The sequence below is a fragment of the Melospiza melodia genome, unplaced genomic scaffold, assembly GCF_035770615.1.
Source record: "Melospiza melodia melodia isolate bMelMel2 unplaced genomic scaffold, bMelMel2.pri scaffold_210, whole genome shotgun sequence".
NCBI lineage: Eukaryota > Metazoa > Chordata > Aves > Passeriformes > Passerellidae > Melospiza > Melospiza melodia.
In genome coordinates, this window is record NW_026948546.1 from 109,335 (window position 1) to 130,444 (window position 21,110).

The 21,110-nt window shown below is 56.6% G+C and overlaps 1 protein-coding gene across 1 annotated transcript in view; it reads left to right on the forward strand.

Annotated features, from left to right (window-relative positions):
• Nucleotides 1-21,047, forward strand: part of LOC134433589 (retinal guanylyl cyclase 1-like) — a gene marked incomplete at its 5' end in the record, with an annotated part of 39,780 nt that extends 18,733 nt beyond the window's left edge. The window contains 12 exon segments of the mRNA XM_063182405.1: nt 1,083-1,232; nt 2,918-3,066; nt 5,591-5,626; nt 6,927-7,054; nt 9,468-9,660; nt 11,686-11,860; nt 12,935-12,958; nt 12,961-13,032; nt 14,306-14,400; nt 18,015-18,100; nt 18,848-18,951; nt 20,605-21,047. Of these exon segments, the coding sequence (XP_063038475.1) occupies nt 1,083-1,232; nt 2,918-3,066; nt 5,591-5,626; nt 6,927-7,054; nt 9,468-9,660; nt 11,686-11,860; nt 12,935-12,958; nt 12,961-13,032; nt 14,306-14,400; nt 18,015-18,100; nt 18,848-18,938 (1,199 nt within the window).
• Between the last annotated feature and the right edge of the window lie 63 nt (nt 21,048-21,110).

Below are 21,110 nucleotides of genomic sequence, written 5' to 3' on the forward strand. Positions count from 1 at the left end.
GTGGCCTTATGGGCGTTGTCCCCCTGGGTGTGGCTTTGTGGGTGGGGTCTCATGGCCACGGCCTTGTGGGTGTGGCCTCATGGGCGTGGCTTCATGGGTGTGGCCTCATGGGCGTGGCATCGTGGGCGTGGCTTTGTGGGTGGGGTCTCATGGCCACGGCCTTGTGGGTGTGGCCTCATGGGCGTGGCTTTGTGGGTGGGGTCTCATGGGCGTGGCTTTGTGGGTGGAGCCTCATGGGTGGGGTCTCATGGGTGTGGCCTAGTGGGTGTGGCCTCGTGGGCGTGGCTTCATGGGTGGGGTCTCATGGGCGTGGCTTTGTGGGCGTGGTCTCATGGGCATGACATCATGGGTGTGGCATCGTGGGTGGTTTCCCGTGGGTGTGGTCCTGTGGGTGTGGCCTCATGGGCGTGGCCTCATGGGCGGGGTCCCATGGGTGCAGCTTTGTGGGTGGGGTCTCAAGGGTGTGGCCTTATGGGTGTGGCATAACGGGCGTGCCTTGGTGGGTGTGGCCTGGTGGGCGTGGCCTCCAGAGACTCAATGGGGACTCGGAGGGGGGTGTGGCTCCCGGGGTGGGTGTGGCTCCGGGGTGGGTGTGGCCAATGGGATGGGGCTCAAGAGAAGGGGCGTGGCTTCGCTGAGGGAAGGGGTGTGGCCTCAGGGGTGGGTGTGGCCTGTGGGAAGGACACTGCCTTTGATTTAGGGGTGTGGCCTCGGGCTTGGGGGCGTGGCTTTTGCTGTAGGGGCGTGGCCCACGGGTGTGTTGGGGCATTGAGGGGAGGGGCTTCCATTGGGGGTGTGGCCACCTCCAACCCCACCCAATGAAGGCGGGGTCTCAGCGGAGAGGGCGTGGCCCGGATGGTGGCACCGAGAAAGGGGGCGTGGCTTGTGTAAAAGGGGGCGTGGCCTGGTGGCAATCTGGGCTCGTCCGGGGGGGGGTGCGGCCACACCCTGGAGCGCCCTCCCATTGGCTCTTGCCTTGCTGTGGGCGTGGCCCAGCGGGGTGGGCGTGCCCCGTGGCGGGGTGGGCGTGTCCCTCGGTGGCAGTGGGCGTGTCCGAGCGTGGCCCCGCCCCCCTCGCCCAGAGCGGCTGTGGACGGCGCCGGAGCTGCTGCGGGACGAGGCCCTGGAGCGCCGCGGCTCCTTCCGCGGCGACGTCTACGGCATCGGCATCATCATGCAGGAGGTGATCTGCAGGAGCCCCCCGTACTGCATGCTGGGGCTGCCCCCCGAAGGTGAGACCCCAAAAATTGAATTCTGCACCCCAAAAAACCCCCCGGGACCCCCCAAAATTGAATTCTGCGCCCCAAAAAACCCCCCGGGACCCCCCGAGACCCCCCTGCATGCTGGGGCTGCCCCCCGAAGGTGAGACCCCAAAAAATGAATTCTGCGCCCCAAAAAACCCCCCGAGACCCCCCAAAAATTGAATTCTGCGCCCCAAAAAACCCCCTGAGACCACCCTGAGCCCCCCGTACTGCATGCTGGGGCTGCCTCCCGAAGGTGAGACCCCAAAAATTGAATTCTGCGCCCCAAAAAACCCCCGAGACCCCCCAAAAATTGAATTCTGCGCCCCAAAAAACCCCCTGAGACCACCCTGAGCCCTCCGTACTGCATGCTGGGGCTGCCCCCCGAAGGTGAGACCCCAAAAATTGAATTCTGCACCCCAAAAAACCCCCCGAGACCCCCAAAATTGAATTCTGCGCCCCAAAAAACCCCCGGGACCCCACCTGAGACCCCCTGCATGGTGGGGCTGACCCCCGAAGGTGAGACCCCAAAACCGACCCCAAAAATGAATTCTGCGCCCCAGAAAACCCCCCGGGACCCCCAAAAATTGAATTCTGCACCCCAAAAACCCCCCCAGAACCCCCTCGAGACCCCCCTGCATGGTGGGGCTGCCCCCCGAAGATGAGACCCCAAAACCGACCCCAAAAACCCCAAAACCGACCCCAAAACTGACCCCAAAACCCCAAAACTGACCCCCAAACCGACCCCAAAACTCTGAAACTGACCCTAAAACCCCAAATCTGACCCCCAAAACTCTGAAACTGACCCTAAAACTGACCCCAAATGTCCCAAACTGACCCCAAACTGACGCCAAACTGTCCCCAAATGTCCCCAAACTGATCCAAAATGTCCCCAAAACTGACCCCAAATGTCTCAAACTGACCCCAAACTGATCCAAAATGTCCCCAAATGTCCCAAACATCCCCAAACGGACCCCAAATGTCCCCAAACGTCTCCAAACGTCCCAAACTGAACTCAAACGTTGCCAAATGTCCCCAAACTGTCCCCAAATGACCCCAAACTGACCCCAAAGTGACCCCAAATGTCCCAAAGTGACCCCAAATGTCCCAAACTGACCCCAAATGTGCCCAAATTTCCCCAAACTGACCCCAAATGTCCCCAAACTGACCCCAAATGTCCCAAACTGTCCCCAAACATCCCCAAATGTCCCCAAAATGTCCCCAAATGTCCAAAACTGACCCCAAACGTCCCCAAATGTCCCCAAACTGACCCCAAATGTCCCCAAACTGACCCCAAACGTCCCCAAATGTCCCAAACTGACCCCAAATGTCTCCAACTGTCCCCAAATGTCCCCAAACTGACCCCAAATGTCCCAAACTGACCCCAAACGTCCCCAAATGTCCCCAAACTGACCCCAAACTGACCCCAAACGTCCCCAACTGTCCCCAAATGTCCCCAAACGTCCCCAAATGTCCCAAATGTCCAAAACTGAACTCAAACGTTGCCAAATGTCCCCAAACTGACCCCAAATGTCCCAAACTGACCCCAACTGTCCCCAAATGTCCCCAAATGTCCCCAAACGTCCCAAACTGACCCCAAATGTCCCAAACTGTCCCCAAATGTCCCCAAATGTCCCCAAATGTCCCAAACTGTCCCCAAATGTCCCCGGGCGCAGAGATCATCGAGAAGGTGCAGCGGCCGCCGCCCCTGTGCCGCCCCGCGGTGTCGGCCGACCAGGCGCCGCTGGAGTGCATCCACCTGATGAAGGAGTGCTGGAGCGAGCAGCCCGAGAAGAGACCCACCATCGACCAGGTGTTCGACCAGGTGAGACCAGTACGGACCAGTACGGACCAGTATGGACCAGTATGGGGTGATGGAACCAGTATGGGACTGGTGTGGGGTGATGGAACCAGTGTGGGACTGGTATGGGTCAATGGAACCTCTATGGAACCAGCGTGGGCTGGAGCGAGCAGCCCGAGGAGAGACCCACCATCGACCAGGTGTTCGACCAGGTGAGACCAGTACGGACCAGTATGGACCAGTATGGGCTGATGGAACCAGTATGGACCAGTATGGGACTGGTGTGGGGTGATGGAACCAGTACGGACCAGTACGGACCAGTATGGGCTGATGGAACCAGTATGGACCAGTATGGGACTGGTGTGGGGTGGTGGAACCAGTGTGGAACTGGTATGGGTCAATGGAACCTCTATGGAACCAGACTGGGCTGGAGCGAGCAGCCCGAGAAGAGACCCACCATGGACCAGGTGTTCGACCAGGTGAGACCAGTACAGACCAGTACGGACCAGTATGGGACCAGTATGGACCAGTATGGTGTGATGGAACCAGTATGGGGTGATGGAACCAGTGTGGAACTGGTATGGGGCAATGGAACCTCTATGGAACCAGCGTGGGCTGGAGCAAGCAGCCCGAGGAGAGACCCACCATGGACCAGGTGTTCGACCAGGTGAGACCAGTACGGACCAGTACGGACCAGTATGGACCAGTATGGGGTGATGGAACCAGTATGGACCAGTATGGGACTGGTATGGGGCAATGGAACCAGCGTGGGCTGGAGCGAGCAGCCCGAGAAGAGACCCACCATCGACCAGGTGTTCGACCAGGTGAGACCAGTATGGACCAGTACGGACCAGTATGGGACTGGTGAGGGGGTGATGGAACCAGTATGGGACTGGTGAGACCAGTATGGGGTGATGGAACCTCTATGGAACCAGTGTGGGTCAATGGAACCTCTATGGAACCAGCGTGGGCTGGAGCGAGCAGCCCGAGAAGAGACCCACCATGGACCAGGTGTTCGACCAGGTGAGACCAGTACGGACCAGTACGGACCAGTATGGGACCAGTATGGACCAGTATGGGGTGATGGAACCAGTATGGGGTGATGGAACCAGTGTGGGACTGGTGAGACCAGTATGGGGCAATGGAACCTCTGTGGAACCAGACTGGGCTGGAGCGAGCAGCCCGAGGAGAGACCCACCATGGACCAGGTGTTCGACCAGGTGAGACCAGTACGGACCAGTACGGACCAGTATGGGACCAGTATGGACCAGTATGGTGTGATGGAACCAGTATGGGGTGATGGAACCAGTGTGGAACTGGTATGGGTCAATGGAACCTCTATGGAACCAGACTGGGCTGGAGCGAGCAGCCCGAGAAGAGACCCACCATGGACCAGGTGTTCGACCAGGTGAGACCAGTACGGACCAGTACGGACCAGTATGGGACTGGTATGGGGCAATGGAACCAGCGTGGGCTGGAGCGAGCAGCCCGAGGAGAGACCCACCATGGACCAGGTGTCCCGACCAGGTGAGGGACACACCTGGACAGGTGAGACCCATATGGGTTTCTGTGGGGTTCCACTGAGTTCCATGAGGTTCCATGGGGTTCCATTGGGTCTCCATGTGGTTCCATGAGGTTCTATGGTGTCTCCATGTGGTTCCATGGAGCGTCCATGGGGTTTCCATGAGGTTCTATGGTGTCTCCATGTGGTTCCATGGAGCGTCCATGGGGTTTCCATGAGGTTCTATGGTGTCTCCATGTGGTTCCATGTGGTTCCATGGAGCGTCCATGGGGTTTCCATGAGGTTCCACGGGGTCTCCATGGGATTCCATGAGGTTCCATGGGGTCTCCATGCGATTCCATGGGGTTCTATGTGATCCCCATGGGTTTCCATGGATCTCCACGGGGTTTTATGAGATTCCATGAGGTTCTGTGGGGTCTCCATGAGGTTCTATGGGGTCTCCATGAGGTTTTATAGGGTCTCCATGGGGTTCCATGGGGTTTATGAGATTCCATGAGGTTCTATGGGGTCTCCATGGGATTCCATGGGGTTCCATGAGGTTCTATGGGTCTCCATGAGGTTTTATGGGGTCTCCATGGGATTCCATGGGGTTCCATGAGGTTCCATGGTGTCTCCACGGGGTTTTATGAGGTTTCCATGGAATTCTATGGGGTCTCCATGGGGTTTTATGGGGTCTCCATGGGATTCCATGGGGTTCCATGAGGTTCCATGGTGTCTCCACGGGGTTTTATGGAATTCCATGGAATTCTATGGGGTCTCCATGAGGTTTTATGGGGTCTCCATGGGATTCCATGGGGTTCCATGAGGTTCCATGAGGTTCCATGGTGTCTCCACGGGGTTTTATGGAATTCCATGGAATTCTATGAGGTCTCCATGAGGTTCTATGGGGTCTCCATGAGGTTTTATGATATTGCATGGGATTCCGTGGGGTTCTATGGGATCTCCATGGGATTCCAAGGGGTTCCATGAGGTTCCATGGGGTCTCCACGGATCTCCATGGTTCCTCCACGGGGTTTCTCCCCGCAGTTCAAGGGCATAAAGAAGGGGCGCAAGACCAACATCATCGACCCCGTGGGGTTCCATGGAGCTCCATGATGTTCTATGGGGTTTTATGGGGTTTCCATGGATCTCCATGGGGTTCCATGGTGTCTCCACGGGGTTTTATGGAATTCCATGGAACTCTATGGGGTCTCCATGAGGTTTTATGGGGTCTCCATGGGATTCCATGGGGTTCAGTGGGGTTCCATGGTGTCTCCACGGGGTTTTATGGAATTCCATGGAACTCTATGGGGTCTCCATGGGGTTTTATGGGGTCTCCATGGGATTCCATGGGGTTCCATGAGGTTCCATGAGGTTCCATGGTGTCTCCACGGGGTTTTATGGAATTCCATGGAACTCTATGGGGTGTCCATGAGGTTTTATGGGGTCTCCATGGGATTCCATGGGGTTCCATGAGGTTCCATGGTGTCTCCACGGGGTTTTATGGAATTCCATGGAACTCTATGGGGTCTCCATGGGGTTTTATGGGGTCTCCATGGGATTCCATGGGGTTCCATGAGGTTCCATGAGGTTCCATGGTGTCTCCACGGGGTTTTATGGAATTCCATGGAACTCTATGGGGTCTCCATGGGGTTTTATGGGGTCTCCATGGGATTCCATGGGGTTCCATGAGGTTCCATGAGGTTCCATGGTGTCTCCACGGGGTTTTATGGAATTCCATGGAACTCTATGGGGTCTCCATGGGGTTTTATGGGGTCTGGGGTTTTATGGGGTCTCCATGGGATTCCATGGGGTTCCATGAGGTTCCATGGTGTCTCACGGGGTTTTATGGAATTCCATGGAACTCTATGGGGTCTCCATGAGGTTTTATGGGTCTCCATGGGATTCCATGGGGTTCCATGAGGTTCCATGGTGTCTCCACGGGGTTTTATGGAATTCCATGGAACTCTATGGGGTGTCCATGAGGTTTTATGGGGTCTCCATGGGATTCCATGGGGTTCCATGAGGTTCCATGGTGTCTCCACGGGGTTTTATGGAATTCCATGGAATTCTATGGGGTCTCCATGGGGTTTATGGGGTCCCCATGGGATTCCATGGGGTTCCATGAGGTTCCATGAGGTTCCATGGTGTCTCCACGGGGTTTTATGGATTCCATGAACTCTATGGGGTCTCCATGAGGTTTTATGGGGTCTCCATGGGATCCATGGGGTTCCATGAGGTTCCATGGTGTCTCCACGGGGTTTTAATGGAATTCCATGGAATTCCATGGTGTCTCCATGGGGTCTCCACGGATCTCCATGGTTCCTCCACGGGGTTTCTCCCTGCAGTTCAAGGGCATCAACAAGGGCCGCAAGACCAACACATCGACTCGATGCTGCGCATGCTGGAGCAGTACAGCAGCAACCTGGAGGACCTGATCCGCGAGAGGACCGAGGAGCTGGAGATCGAGAAGCAGAAGACCGACAAGCTCCTGACCCAGATGCTGCCGCCGTGGGTCACCATGGGGGGCTGGGGGTGGTCCACGGGGGGTGGTGGGCGTCATCCCGTGGGTCCCACCTGGAGGTTTGGGGTGGAGGGAGCTTCTGATGGGCAGGAGATGGCCAGAGGGGCCACCTGGAGAAGGCTGGGGGTGATCTTCACCCATTGACCCAACCCAGACCTGTGGGGCAGGAGAGGACAATGGGGTGGTCACCTGGAGAAGGTGGGTCAACCCTGACCCACTGACCACTCCCTGGGGCCTATGGGTCAGGAGAGGACAATGGGGCAGGAGAGGACAATGGGGTGGCCACCTGGAGAAGGTGAGGTCAACCTTGACCCGTTGACCCCACACTGAGCTATGGGGCAGCAGAAGGTCCAGGTGGTCACTGTGGACAGATGATGGCCAACCTTGACCCCTTGACCAAGGTGGTCACTCAGCCCTGACCCCACCAGCCCGATGTGGCGGGGAGAAGGTCAAGGCGGCCACCGAGGACAGGCTGTGGTCAACCTTGACCAACTGACCCCTCCAGAGCTATGGTCACCAGAACGTCAAAGTGACCCTTGTGGTCCACCTTGACCCTTGGAGACCCCGTCCAGACCTAGGGGTCACCAGATGGTCAAAGTGGCCCTTGGAGATCCCTGCGGTCAACCTTGACCAACTGACCCCTCCAGAGCTGTGGGTCAAAGTGACCCTTGGAGATCCTTGTGGTCAGCTTGACCAACTGACCCCTATGGGTCACCAGATGGTCAAAGTGACCCTTGGACACCCCTGTGGTCAGTTATGACCAACTGACCCCTCCAGAGCTATGGCCAAAGTGACCCTTGGAGATCCTTGTGGTCAGTTATGACCAACTGTCCCTCTCCAGACCTGTGGTCAACCTTGACCCCTCACCCCTATGGGTCACTACATTCTCGAAGTCCACCTTGGACACCCCTGTGGTCAACCTTGACCAACTGACCCCTCCAGAGCTGTGGGTCACCAGAACGTCAAAGTGACCCTTGTGGTCAACCTTGACCAACTGACCCCTCCAGAGCTATGGGTCACCAGAACGTCAAAGTGACCCTTGTGGTCAACCTTGACCAACTGACCCCTCCAGAGCTATGGGTCAACCAGAACGTCAAAGTGACCCTTGGAGATCCCTGTGGTCAGTTATGACCAACTGACCCCTCCAGACCTGTGGGTCAAAGTGACTCTTGGAGACCCTTGTGGTCAGCCTTGACCAACTGACCCCTATGGGTCACCAGATGGTCAAAGTGACCCTTGAGACCCCTGTGGTCAACCTTGACCAACTGACCTCTCCAGAGCTATGGGCCAAAGTGACCCTTGGAGATCCTTGTGGTCAACTTTGACCAACTGACCCCTCCAGACCTGTGGGTCACCACATGCTCAAAGTCCACCTTGGACACCCCTGTGGTCAACCTTGACCAACTGACCTCTCCAGAGCTATGGCCAAAGTGACCCTTGGAGATCCTTGTGGTCAGCCTTGACCCTCCAGAGCTATGGGCCACCAGATGGTCAAAGTGACCCTTGGAGATCCCTGCGGTCAACCTTGACCAACTGACCCCTATGGCCACCAGATGGTCAAAGTGACCCTTGGAGACCTCTGTGGTCAGTTATGACCAACTGACCCATCCAGAGCTATGGGCCAAAGTGACCCTTGGAGATCCTTGTGGTCAACTTTGACCAACTGACCCCTCCAGACCTGTGGGTCACCACATGCTCAAAGTCCACCTTGGACACCCCTGTGGTCAACCTTGACCAACTGACCCCTATGGGCCACCAGATGGTCAAAGTGACCCTTGGAGATCCTTGTGGTCAACCTTGACCCCTCCAGAGCTATGGGCCACCAGATGGTCAAAGTGACCCTTGGAGATCCCTGTGGTCACTTTTGACCAACTGACCCCTCCAGAGCTGTGGGCCAAAGTGACCCTTGGAGACCCTTGTGGTCACCTTGACCAACTGACCCCTATGGGCCACCAGATGGTCAAAGTGACCCTTGGAGACCTCTGTGGTCACTTTTGACCAACTGACCCCTCCAGACCTGTGGGTCACCACATGCTCAAGTCCACCTTGGACACCCCTGTGGTCAACCTTGACCAACTGACCCCTATGGGTCACCAGATGGTCAAAGTGACCCTTGGAGACCTCTGTGGTCACTTTTGACCAACTGACCTCTCCAGACCTGTGGGTCAAAGTGACCCTTGGAGATCCTTGTGGTCAGTCTTGACCAACTGACCCCTATGGGTCACCAGATGCTCAAAGTCCACCTTGGACACCCCTGTGGTCAACCTTGACCAGCTGCCCCCCACGGGTCACCAGAAGCTCCCAGTGGCCACACCGTCCACTCCTTGCCCACGGAGCCGCGGTGGCCGGAGCGGCCGAGCCCCGGGTGACCCCGCTGACCCCCGGGTGACCCCCGGACAGGTCGGTGGCCGAGGCGCTGAAGATGGGGACGCCGGTGGAGCCCGAGTACTTCGAGGAGGTGACGCTCTACTTCAGCGACATCGTGGGCTTCACCACCATCTCGGCCATGAGCGAGCCCATCGAGGTGGTGGACCTGCTCAACGACCTCTACACGCTCTTCGACGCCATCATCGGCTCCCACGACGTCTACAAGGTGACCATGGCGATGGTCATGGTGGTCATGGGTGGTCACTCGGTCATGGGGTCATGGGTGGTCACCTCAGGGTGGTATCCCAGGGTGGTCACTCGGTCATGGGAGATGACCACCTCAGGGTGGTCACCATGGGATGGATGGTTGGGGTCAATGGTGGTGGCTACGAGGTGACCACGGATGGTCATGGTGGTCACTTGGTCATGGAGGAACACCTCAGGGTGGTCACTCGGTCATGGGTGGTCACCTCAGGGTGGGGTTGGGGTCAGTGGTGGTGGCTACAAGGTGACCATGGCAATGGTCATGGTGGTCTCTCGGTCATGGGTGGTCACCTCAGGGTGGAGTTGGGGTCAGTGGTGGTGGCTACAAGTGACCATGGCAATGGTCATGGTGGTCACTCGGTCATGGGTGGTCACCATCGCAGTGGTCACTCGGTCATGGGGTCATGGGTGGTCACCTCAGGGATCAATGGTGGTGGCTACGAGGTGACCATGGCAATGGTGGCAATGGTGGCCACGGTCATGGTGGTCTCTCGGTCATGGGTGGTCACCTCAGGGTGGGGTTGGGGTCAGTGGTGGTGGCTACAAGGTGACCATGGCAATGGTCGTGGTGGTCACTTGGTCTGGGGTCATGGTGGTCACCTCATGGTGGTCACTCAGTCATGAGGTCATGGGTCGTCACCATGAGCGAGGTGGTGGACCTGCTCAACGACCTCTACACGCTCTTCGACGCCATCATCGGCTCCCACGACGTCTACAAGGTGACCGCGGACGGTCATGGGTGGTCACCTCAGGGTGGTCATCTCAGGGTGGTCACTCGGTCATGGATGATGACCACCTCAGGGTGGTCACCATGGGATGGATGGTTGGGGTCAATGGTGGTGGCTACGAGGTGACCATGGCAATGGTGGCAATGGTGGCCACGGTCATGGTGGTGACTTGGTCATGGGGTCATGGGGGAACACCTCAGGGTGGTCACTCGGTCATGGGTGGTCACCTCAGGGTGGTCACTCGGTCGTTGGGGTCATGGGTGGTCATCTCAGGGATCAATGGTGGTGGCTACGAGGTGACCACGGATGGTCACCTCAGGGTGGTCACTCGGTCATGGGTGGTCACCTCAGGGTGGGGTTGGGGTCAATGGTGGTGGCTACCAGGTGGTGGCCATGGTCAAGGTGACCCCATGGCCATGGTCAAGGTGGCCCCATAGAGCTGCTCAAGGTGGCCCCATGACCATGGTCAAGGTGACTCCATGGACCTCTAGAGGTGACCTCATGGCCATGGTCAAGGTGACCCCATGACCATGACCAAGGTGACCTCATGGACCTCTAGAGGTGACCTCATGGCCATGGCCAACATGACCTCGTGGCCATGGTCAAGGTGACCCCATGACCATGACCAAGGTGACCTCATGGCCATGGTCAAGGTGGCCCCATGGGCCTCTAGAGGTGACCCCATGACCATGGTGAAGGTGGCCCCATAGAGCTGCTCAAGGTGGCCCCATGACCATGGTCAAGGTGACTCCATGGACCTCTAGAAGTGACCCCATGGCCACGACCAAGGTGACCTCATGGACCCATAGAGGTGACCCCATGGACCCATAGAGGTGACCCCATGGCCATGGTCAAGGTGACCCCATGGACCCATAGAGGTGACCCCATGGCCATATCAAGGTGACCTCATGACCACGTCCAAGGTGACTCCATGGACCCATAGAGGTGACCCCATGGCCATGGTCAAGGTGACCCCATGGACCTATAGAGGTGACCCCATGACCATGTCCAACATGACCCCATGGTCACAGTCAAGGTGACCCCATGGCCACGACCAAGGTGTCCCCACGTCCATCCAAGCCCTGCCCTTCCATTGGCCACCACCACCAGCCACGCCCCCTCCCACCGCCCCGCCCAGCCCAGATGTTCCGCTCCCCACACCACCACCTCTCGGGCGGCGGTGGCGTGTCCCGGTGGGCACGTCCCGGTGGGCGTGTCCGGCGGGTGTGCCCGCCCCCTGACCCCGCCCTCTCGGCCAGGTGGAGACCATCGGCGACGCCTACATGGTGGCCTCGGGGCTGCCCAAGCGCAACGGGAACCGGCACGCCGGCGAGATCGCCAACATGTCCCTGGACATCCTCAGCTCCGTGGGCACCTTCAAGATGCGCCACATGCCCGAGGTGCCCGTGCGCATCCGCATCGGGCTGCACTCGGGTACGGACACGCCCCCCCGCGCCCCATTGGTCCGGCCGGACACGCCCCCCCCACCCCCAACCAAACCACGCCCTGACACGCCCCAATGTGTTGGTCAAGGGTTGGGTGTGGCCAATGGTCAATGGGTCGTGGTGGGTGGGGCTTGGTGGTTGTGAGGTGCCTGGCCACGCCCATTGGTCACCCCCTTACAGGCCACGCCCACCCCATGACTGTTCATTGGGCACGCCCCTTCTTGGCCACGCCCCACTTGGCTAATGCTTAATGGTCACGCCCCTTTGTTGGCCAAGGGTTGGCCAATGGTCAATGGGTCATGGTGGGTGGGGCTTGGTGGTTGTGAGGTGCCTGGCCACGCCCACCTCATGACTGTTCATTGGTCACCCCCTTACAGGCCACGCCCACATCATGACTGTTAATTGGTCACTCCCTTACAGGCCACGCCCTCCTCATGGCTGTTCACTGGCCACACCCCTTCTTGGCCACGCCCCTGTGTTGGTCAAGTGTTGGGTGGTGGCCAATGGTCAATGGGTCATGGTGGGTGTGGGCCACGCCTTTGGCACGCCCATGGGTGACCCCCTTAGAGGCCACGCCCACCTCATGACTGTTCATTGGTCACACACTTTCTTGGCCACGCCCAACTTGGCCAACTGTCAATGGCCACGCCCCTGTGTTGGTCAAGGGTTGGCCAATGGTCAATGAGTCATGTTGGGTGTGGCCACGCCTTTGGCCACGCCCATTGGTCACCCCCTTACAGGCCCCGCCCACTTTGTGCTTGCAGAGTGGCCACACCCCACTTGACCACGCCCGACTTGGCCAACGCGGTCGTGATCCATTGGATCCATTTGGGCCAATCCCCTTCTGGGCCACGCCCCAAAGGCCACGCCCATTGTGACCACACCCTCATTGGCCACGCCCATCTATGACCGCACCCAACTTGGCCACGCCCAACTCCTTGGCCAACCCTCAACGCTCATCGCCTGTTGACCCAACCCCTTCCATGACCCCTCCTCCTTGTGACCCCGCCCCTTTGTGACCACGCCCCTTTGTGACCCCGCCCCTTTGTGACCACGCCCCCAGGGCCGTGCGTGGCGGGCGTGGTCGGCTGACGATGCCGCGGTACTGCCTGTTCGGGGACACGGTGAACACGGCGTCGCGCATGGAGTCCACCGGCCTGCGTGAGTGTGACACCCGTGGGGACAGGGGGACACCGGGGACAGACACACGGACACGGGGACAGACACACGGACACGGGGACAGACACGGACATGGACACGGACACGGGGACAGGGATGGGGACACAGGGATGGGGACACGGGGACACATGGACAGGGGACACGGTGAGCACGGCGTCGCGCATGGAGTCCACCGGCCTGCGTGAGTGTGACACCCATGGGGACAGGGGGACAGACACACGGACACGGGGACAGACACACGGACACGGGGACAGACACACGGACATGGACATGGACACGGGGACTGGGATGGGGACACAGGGATGGGGACATGGGGACACGGGACACGGTGAGCACGGCGTCGCGCATGGAGTCCACCGGCCTGCCTGAGTGTGACACCCATGGGGACAGGGGGACATGGACAGACACACGGACATGGACACGGGGACAGGGATGGGGACACAGGGACATGGACAGGGACATGGGGACAGACACACGGACAGGGACATGGACATGGGGACAGGGATGGGGACACGGGGACATGGCTGGGGACGTGGACAGACACACGGACATGGACACGGACACACGGACATGGACAGGGACATGGGGACAGGGACAGGGACACATCCATCAGCGGGTTTGAAAATTTGGGGTTTTGGGGGAATTTTTTCTTGGTTTTTTTGGGATTTTTTGGGGTTTTTTTCTTTTTTTTTTTTTTTTTTTTTTTTGAGGTTTTGGGGTTTTTTGGGGGGATTTTTTCCCTTTGTTTTTTTGGGATTTTTTGGGGGGCAGGGGGCTTTGGGGATTTTTTGTGCACTTTGGGGTTTTTTTTTTGGGGGGGGGGTTTGGGTTTTTCTGAGGGGTTTTGGGACTTTTTGGGATTTTTGGGGGGGAGAGTGGGATTTTTCTGGAGTTTTTTTGGGGGTTTTTTTTGGTTTATTTTGGGGTTATTTTGGGGTTTTTTGGGGTTCCTTTTCCCCCAGCCTATCGCATCCACATGAACCAGCGCACTGGGGTCGGGGTCAGTTATGGGGTTTTTGGGGTGGATTTTTTTGTTTTTTTTTGGGTTTTTTTTTTGTCATTTTGGTTTATTTTGGGGTTTTTTGGGGTTCCTTTTCCCCCAGCCTATCGCATCCACGTGAACCAGCGCACTGGGGTCGGGGTCAGTTATGGGGTTTTTGGGGTGGATTTTTTTTGTTTTTTTGGGTTTTTTTTTGTCATTTTGGGATTATTTTGGGGTTATTTTGGGGTTTTTTGGGGTTCCTTTTCCCCCCAGCCTATCGCATCCACGTGAACCAGCGCACGGTCGCCATCCTGCTCTCGCTGCAGGAGGGGTTCAAGGTCGACATCCGCGGCAAGACCGAGCTCAAGGTGAGCCCCAAAACGGCCCAAAAGGCAAAAAAAGCCCCAAAACTGACTGAAACCCCAAACTGACTGAAACCCCAAACCTGCCCAAAAAACTCCAAAAAAAAAACAAACCTAAAACAACCCAAAATGGCCCCCAAATCACCCCAAAAACGCCTGGAAAGCCCCAAACAGAACCCCAAACCTGAAAAACCCCAAATACACCCCCAAAAAACCCCCCAAAAGCCCAAAATTGCATGAAAAACCCCAAATAGAACCCAAAAGAGCCTGAAAAAATCCCGAAAAAGCCCAAATCACCTCCAAAACCCCAAATAGAACCCAAAATGCCCGATAAACTGCCTGAAAAAACCCAAAAAGAGCCAAAAACTGACTGAGACCCCAAATACAGCCCCAAAACACCTCCAAAAAATCCTAAAACAACCCAAAATGGCCCAAAAAAACCCCAAACAAGCCAAAAACTGCCCAGAAAACCCCAAATAGACCCCGAAACGGCCCCAAACCACCCCAAAAACGCCTGAAAAGCCCCAAACAGAACCCAAAACCTGGAAAACCCCAAATACAACCCTAAAAAACTCCAAACCAGCCCAAAATTGCATGAAAAACCCCAAATACAGCCCAAAACAGCCCCTAAACCACGTGAAAAATCCCAAACAACCCAAACCCGCCCCAAAGCGCCCCAAAAGTTCCTAAAACAACCCAAAATGGCCCAAAAAACCCAAAAACGGCCCATAACTGACCCATAACTGACCCCATAACTGACCCATAACTGACCCGTAACTGACCCGTAACTGACCCGTAACTGACCCATAACCGACCCTGACCCCATAACTGACCCATAACTGACCCATAACAGACCCATAACTGACCCTATAACTGACCCATAACTGACCCCAGAACTGACCCCAGAACTGACCCATAACTGACCCATAACCGACCCATAACTGACCCATAACTGACCCATAACTGACCCATAACTGACCCATAACTGACCCGTAACTGACCCCAGAACTGACCCATAACTGACCCATAACTGACCCCATAACTGACCCCATAACTGACCCGTACCTGACCCATAACTGACCCATAACTGACCCATAACCGACCCTGACCCCATAACTGACCCATAACTGACCCCATAACTGACCCATAACTGACCCATAACTGACCCCATAACTGACCCATAACTGACCCAAAACTGACCCATAACTGACCCCATAACTGACCCATAACTGACCCTGACCCCATAACTGACCCTGACCCCATAACTGACCCCATAACTGACCCTGACCCCTATAACTGACCCATAACTGACCCCATAACTGACCCATAACTGACCCCATAACTGACCCATAACTGACCCATAACTGACCCATAACTGACCCATAACTGACCATAACTGACCCATAAGTGACCCCATAACTGACCCCATAACTGACCCCATAACTGACCCATAACTGACCCTGACCCCATAACCGACCCTGACCCCATAACTGACCCATAACTGACCCAAAACTGACCCATAACTGACCCATAACTGACCCATAACTGACCCATAACTGACCCCATAACCGACCCTGACCCATAACTGACCCCATAACTGACCCATAACTGACCCATAACTGACCCCATAACTGACCCATAACTGACCCATAACTGACCCATAACTGACCCATAACTGACCCCATAACTGACCCATAACTGACCCCATAACTGACCCCATAACTGACCCATAACTGACCCATAACTGACCCCATAACTGACCCTGACCCCATAACTGACCCATAACTGACCCATAACTGACCCGTAACTGACCCCATAACTGACCCCATAACTGACCCATAACTGACCCCATAACTGACCCATAACTGACCCAAAACTGACCCATAACTGACCCCATAACTGACCCATAACTGACCCCATAACTGACCCAAAACTGACCCTGACCCCATAACTGACCCATAACTGACCCATAACTGACCCATAACTGACCCTGACCCCATAACTGACCCATAACTGACCCAAAACTGACCCATAACTGACCCATAACTGACCCCATAACTGACCCATAACTGACCCCATAACTGACCCATAACTGACCCATAACTGACCCCATAACTGACCCATAACTGACCCCATAACTGACCCATAACTGACCCATAGCTGACCCAAAACTGACCCATAACTGACCCATAACTGACCCTGACCCCATAACTGACCCATAACTGACCCATAACTGACCCCATAACTGACCCTGACCCCATAACTGACCCCATAACTGACCCATAACTGACCCAAAACTGACCCTGACCCCATAACTGACCCATAACTGACCCATAACTGACCCCATAACTGACCCATAACTGACCCAAAACTGACCCTGACCCCATAACTGACCCATAACTGACCCATAACTGACCCATAACTGACGCAAAACTGACCCCATAACTGACCCATAACTGACCCCATAACTGACCCCATAACTGACCCATAACTGACCCATAACTGACCCATAACTGACCCTGACCCCATAACTGACCCAAAACTGACCCATAACTGACCCATAACTGACCCATAACTGACCCCATAACTGACCCCATAACTGACCCATAACTGACCCATAACTGACCCATAGCTGACCCAAAACTGACCCATAACTGACCCCATAACTGACCCATAACTGACCCTGACCCCATAACTGACCCCATAACTGACCCATAACTGACCCTGACCCCATAACTGACCCAAAACTGACCCATAACTGACCCATAACTGACCCATAACTGACCCATAACTGACCCATAACCGACCCTGACCCCATAACTGACCCATAACTGACCCATAACTGACCCATAACTGACCCATAACTGACCCTGACCCCATAACCGACCCTGACCCCATAACTGACCCATAACTGACCCATAACTGACCCATAACTGACCCATAACTGACCCTGACCCCATAACCGACCCTGACCCCATAACTGACCCATAACTGACCCATAACTGACCCTGACCCTATAACTGACCCCATAACTGACCCCATAACTGACCCTGACCCAATAATCTATAGGGTAAAGGAGTGGAGAACGCCCATTGGCTGTGCCCCATAACTGACCCCATAACTGACCCTATAACCCCATAACTGACCCCATAACCCCATAACTGACCCCATAACCAACCCCATTGTTTATAGGATAAAGGAGTGGAGGACACCCATTGGCTGTGCCCCATAACTGACCCCATAACTGACCCTATAACCCCATAACTGACCCCATAACCAACCCCATTGTTTATAGGATAAAGGAGTGGAGGACACCCATTGGCTGTGCCCCATAACTGACCCCCATAACTGACCCTGACCCCATAACTGACCACATAGCTGACCTATAACCCCATAACTGACCCTGACCCCATAACTGACCCCATAACTGACCCCATAACTGACCCTGACCCTATAAACCTGTAGGGTAAAAGAGTGGAGGACACCTATTGGCTGCGCCCCATAACTGACCCCATAACTGACCCTGACCCCATAACTGACCCTGACCCCATAACTGACCCTGACCCTATAACTGACCCCATAACTGACCCATAACTGACCCTGACCCTATAAATCTGTAGGGTAAAGGAGTGGAGGACACCTATTGGCTCGTGGGCCGTGAGGGATTCACCAAACCCATCCCCACCCCCCCCGACCTCCTGCCGGGGTGAGTTATGGGGCCGGGTTTGGGGTCGGGGAGTTATGGGGTTATGGGGTGGGTTATGGGGCCGGGTGTGGGGTTATGGGGTCGGTTATGGGGTCGGTTATGGGGTTATGGGGTGTGGGGTTATGGAGTGTGGGGTTATGGGGTTGGTTATGGGGCCGGGTTTGGGGTCGGGGAGTTATGGGGTCAGGGAGTTATGGGGTTATGGGGTGGGTTATGGGGCCGGGTTTGGGGTCGGGGAGTTATGGGTTATGGGGCTGGTTATGGGGCCGGGTGTGAGGTTATGGGGTGTGGAGTTATGGGGTTATGGGGTCGGTTATGGGGTTATGGGGTCGGTTATGGGGCCGGGTGTGGGGTTATGGGGTGTGGAGTTATGGGGTTATGGGGTGTGGAGTTATGGGGTTATGGGGTCGGTTATGGGGTTATGGGGTCGGTTATGGGGTTATGGGGTGTGGGGTTATGGGGTGCGGAAGATCCCCCCAAATCCCAAAACCCTCCCCCCAAAATCCCCAAATTTGCCCCAAATCCCAACAAAAAACCCCAAAATCCCCCGAATTTGCCCCAAATCCCCCTAAAATCCCCGAATTTCCCCCAAATCCCAGAAATCCCCCGCAAAAAACCCCAAAATCGCCCGAATTCCACCTGCAAATCCCAAAAATCCCCCCCAAAACCCCAAAATCATCCGAATTTCCCCCAAATTCCCCCCCCCAAAAACCCCAAAATGGCCGGAATTGGCCCCAAACCCCGCAGTGCGAGCAACCACGGGATCAGCCTGGACGAGATCCCGGCCGAGCGGCGCCGGAAGTTGGAGAAGGCGCGGCCGGGCCAGGTGCTGAAATAGCCCCGCCCACCAGGTGAGCAGGCCACGCCCACCGCCACAAACCCCGCCCACATTGAGCTCCTCCCATTGTGTGAGCATGTACATAAACCCCGCCCCCAACGGGCCACAACCAATGCATTAGAATAGATATAAGCCCCGCCCACCAGGTGAGAAGGCCACGCCCACTGCCGCAAACCCCGCCCACATTGGGCTCCTCCCATTGTGTGAGCATGTACATAAACCCCGCCCCCAACGGGCCACAACCAATGCATTAGAATAGATATAAACCCCGCCCACCAGGTGAGAAGGCCACGCCCACTGCCGCAAACCCCGCCCACATTGAGCTCCTCTCATTGTGTGAGCATGTACATAAACCCCGCCCCCAACAGGCCACGCCCGTTGCATTAGAATAGATATAAGCCCCGCCCACCAGGTGAGCAGGCCACGCCCACCGCCACAAACCCCGCCCACATTGAGCCCCGCCCATTGTGTGAGCATGTACATAAACCCCGCCCCCAACGGGCCACAACCAATGCATTAGAATAGATATAAGCCCCGCCCACCAGGTGAGAAGGCCACGCCCACCGCCACAAACCCCGCCCACATTGAGCCCCACCCATTGGGTCAGGAAGGATATAAACCCCTGCCCCCATTAGGCCACACCCATTGGGCGAGCAGGCACAGAAACCCCGCCCCCAACGGGCCACACCCACTGCATTAGAATAGATATAAACCCCGCCCACCAGGTGAGCAGGCCACGCCCGTCGTGATAAACTCCGCCTACATTGAGCCCCACCCATTGGATAAGTAGTGAAATAAACCCCGCCCCCCAATTAGGCCACACCCACTGGGTTAGACTGACACAAACCCCGCCCCCAATAGGCCACACTCACTGTGTTAGAAAGGACATAAACCCCGCCCACCAGGTGAGCAGGCCACACCCACCACCACAACCCTGCCCCCAATAGGCCACACCTACTGCATTAAAATAACAAAAGCCCCACCCACATTGAGCCCCACCCATGCAGTGAGCAAGGATATAAGCCCCGCCCCAATAGGCCACACCCACTGCATTAAAATAACAAAAGCCCTGCCCACATTGAGCCCCACCCATCCAGTGAACAGGGATATAAGCCCCGCCCCAATAGGCCACACCCACTGCATTAGAATACCACAAACCCCGCCCACCAAGTGAATCAGGCCACACCCAAAGGCAGAAATCCCACCCCCGTGGAGCCCCGCCCATGTAGTGAGCAAGGAGATAAACCCCACCCCCATTAGGCCACGCCCATTGGGTTAGAAAGTAAATAACCACACCCCCATTAGGCCACACCCACCAGGAGAGCAGGACACACCCAGTGGGTAAAGCCCCGCCCCCAATAGGCCACACGCACTGGGTTAGAATAGAGATAAACCCCGCCCCAATTAGGCCACACCCACAAGGAGAGAAAACAAATAATCCCCACCCCCACGGGGCCACGCCCATCAGGTGAGAAAGAAAATAAGCCCAGCCCCATTAGGCCACACCCACCAGAAGAGTCTGGACATGCCCACTAAGAAAGCCCCACCTCCTGCTAAGAGCCAGAGACCACGCCCTCCCCTGGCCACGCCCCTCTCTGGGTCAGACCCACCCCCTTCCCGTCACCTGTCCCCTCCCCAGCTCATTTGCATCTCATTATCCCCACAGCTGCAGGCGGCCTCGCCCTGCCCCAGAGGGGCGGAGCCAATGCCGATTGGCCGCCGAGGGACTTCGCCCTGGTGACATCACAGGAGGCGGAGCCTGGGCAGCACAAGGGGATTTGGGGGCGGGGCCTGGACCAAAGGGGCGGGGCTTGGACCAAAAGGATAGGACGTGGCTCAGGGGGTGGGGCTTGACCCTAAAGGGGGCATGGCTTGAATTTGTGGGTGGGGCTTTGCCCTAAAAGGGGCGTGGCTAAGCCAGAAGTAGGCGGGTGTTGTATTTATGGGCGTGGCTTGATCCCGGGGCGGGGCCCCAGCAGCCATAAAGGGGCGGAGCCCTCAGGGAATGTTCATCCAATCAGATCTCAGGGCGGCCATCTTGGGCCAATGGTGGTGCAGCTCCGCCCTCAAGGGGCGGGGTCGCTGTTCCCGCTCGTTTCTCCCGGATTTTTTCCCGATTTTCCCGGATTTTCCCCAAATTCCCGAGGCCCCGCCCCCTCCCCCAGGCCCCAC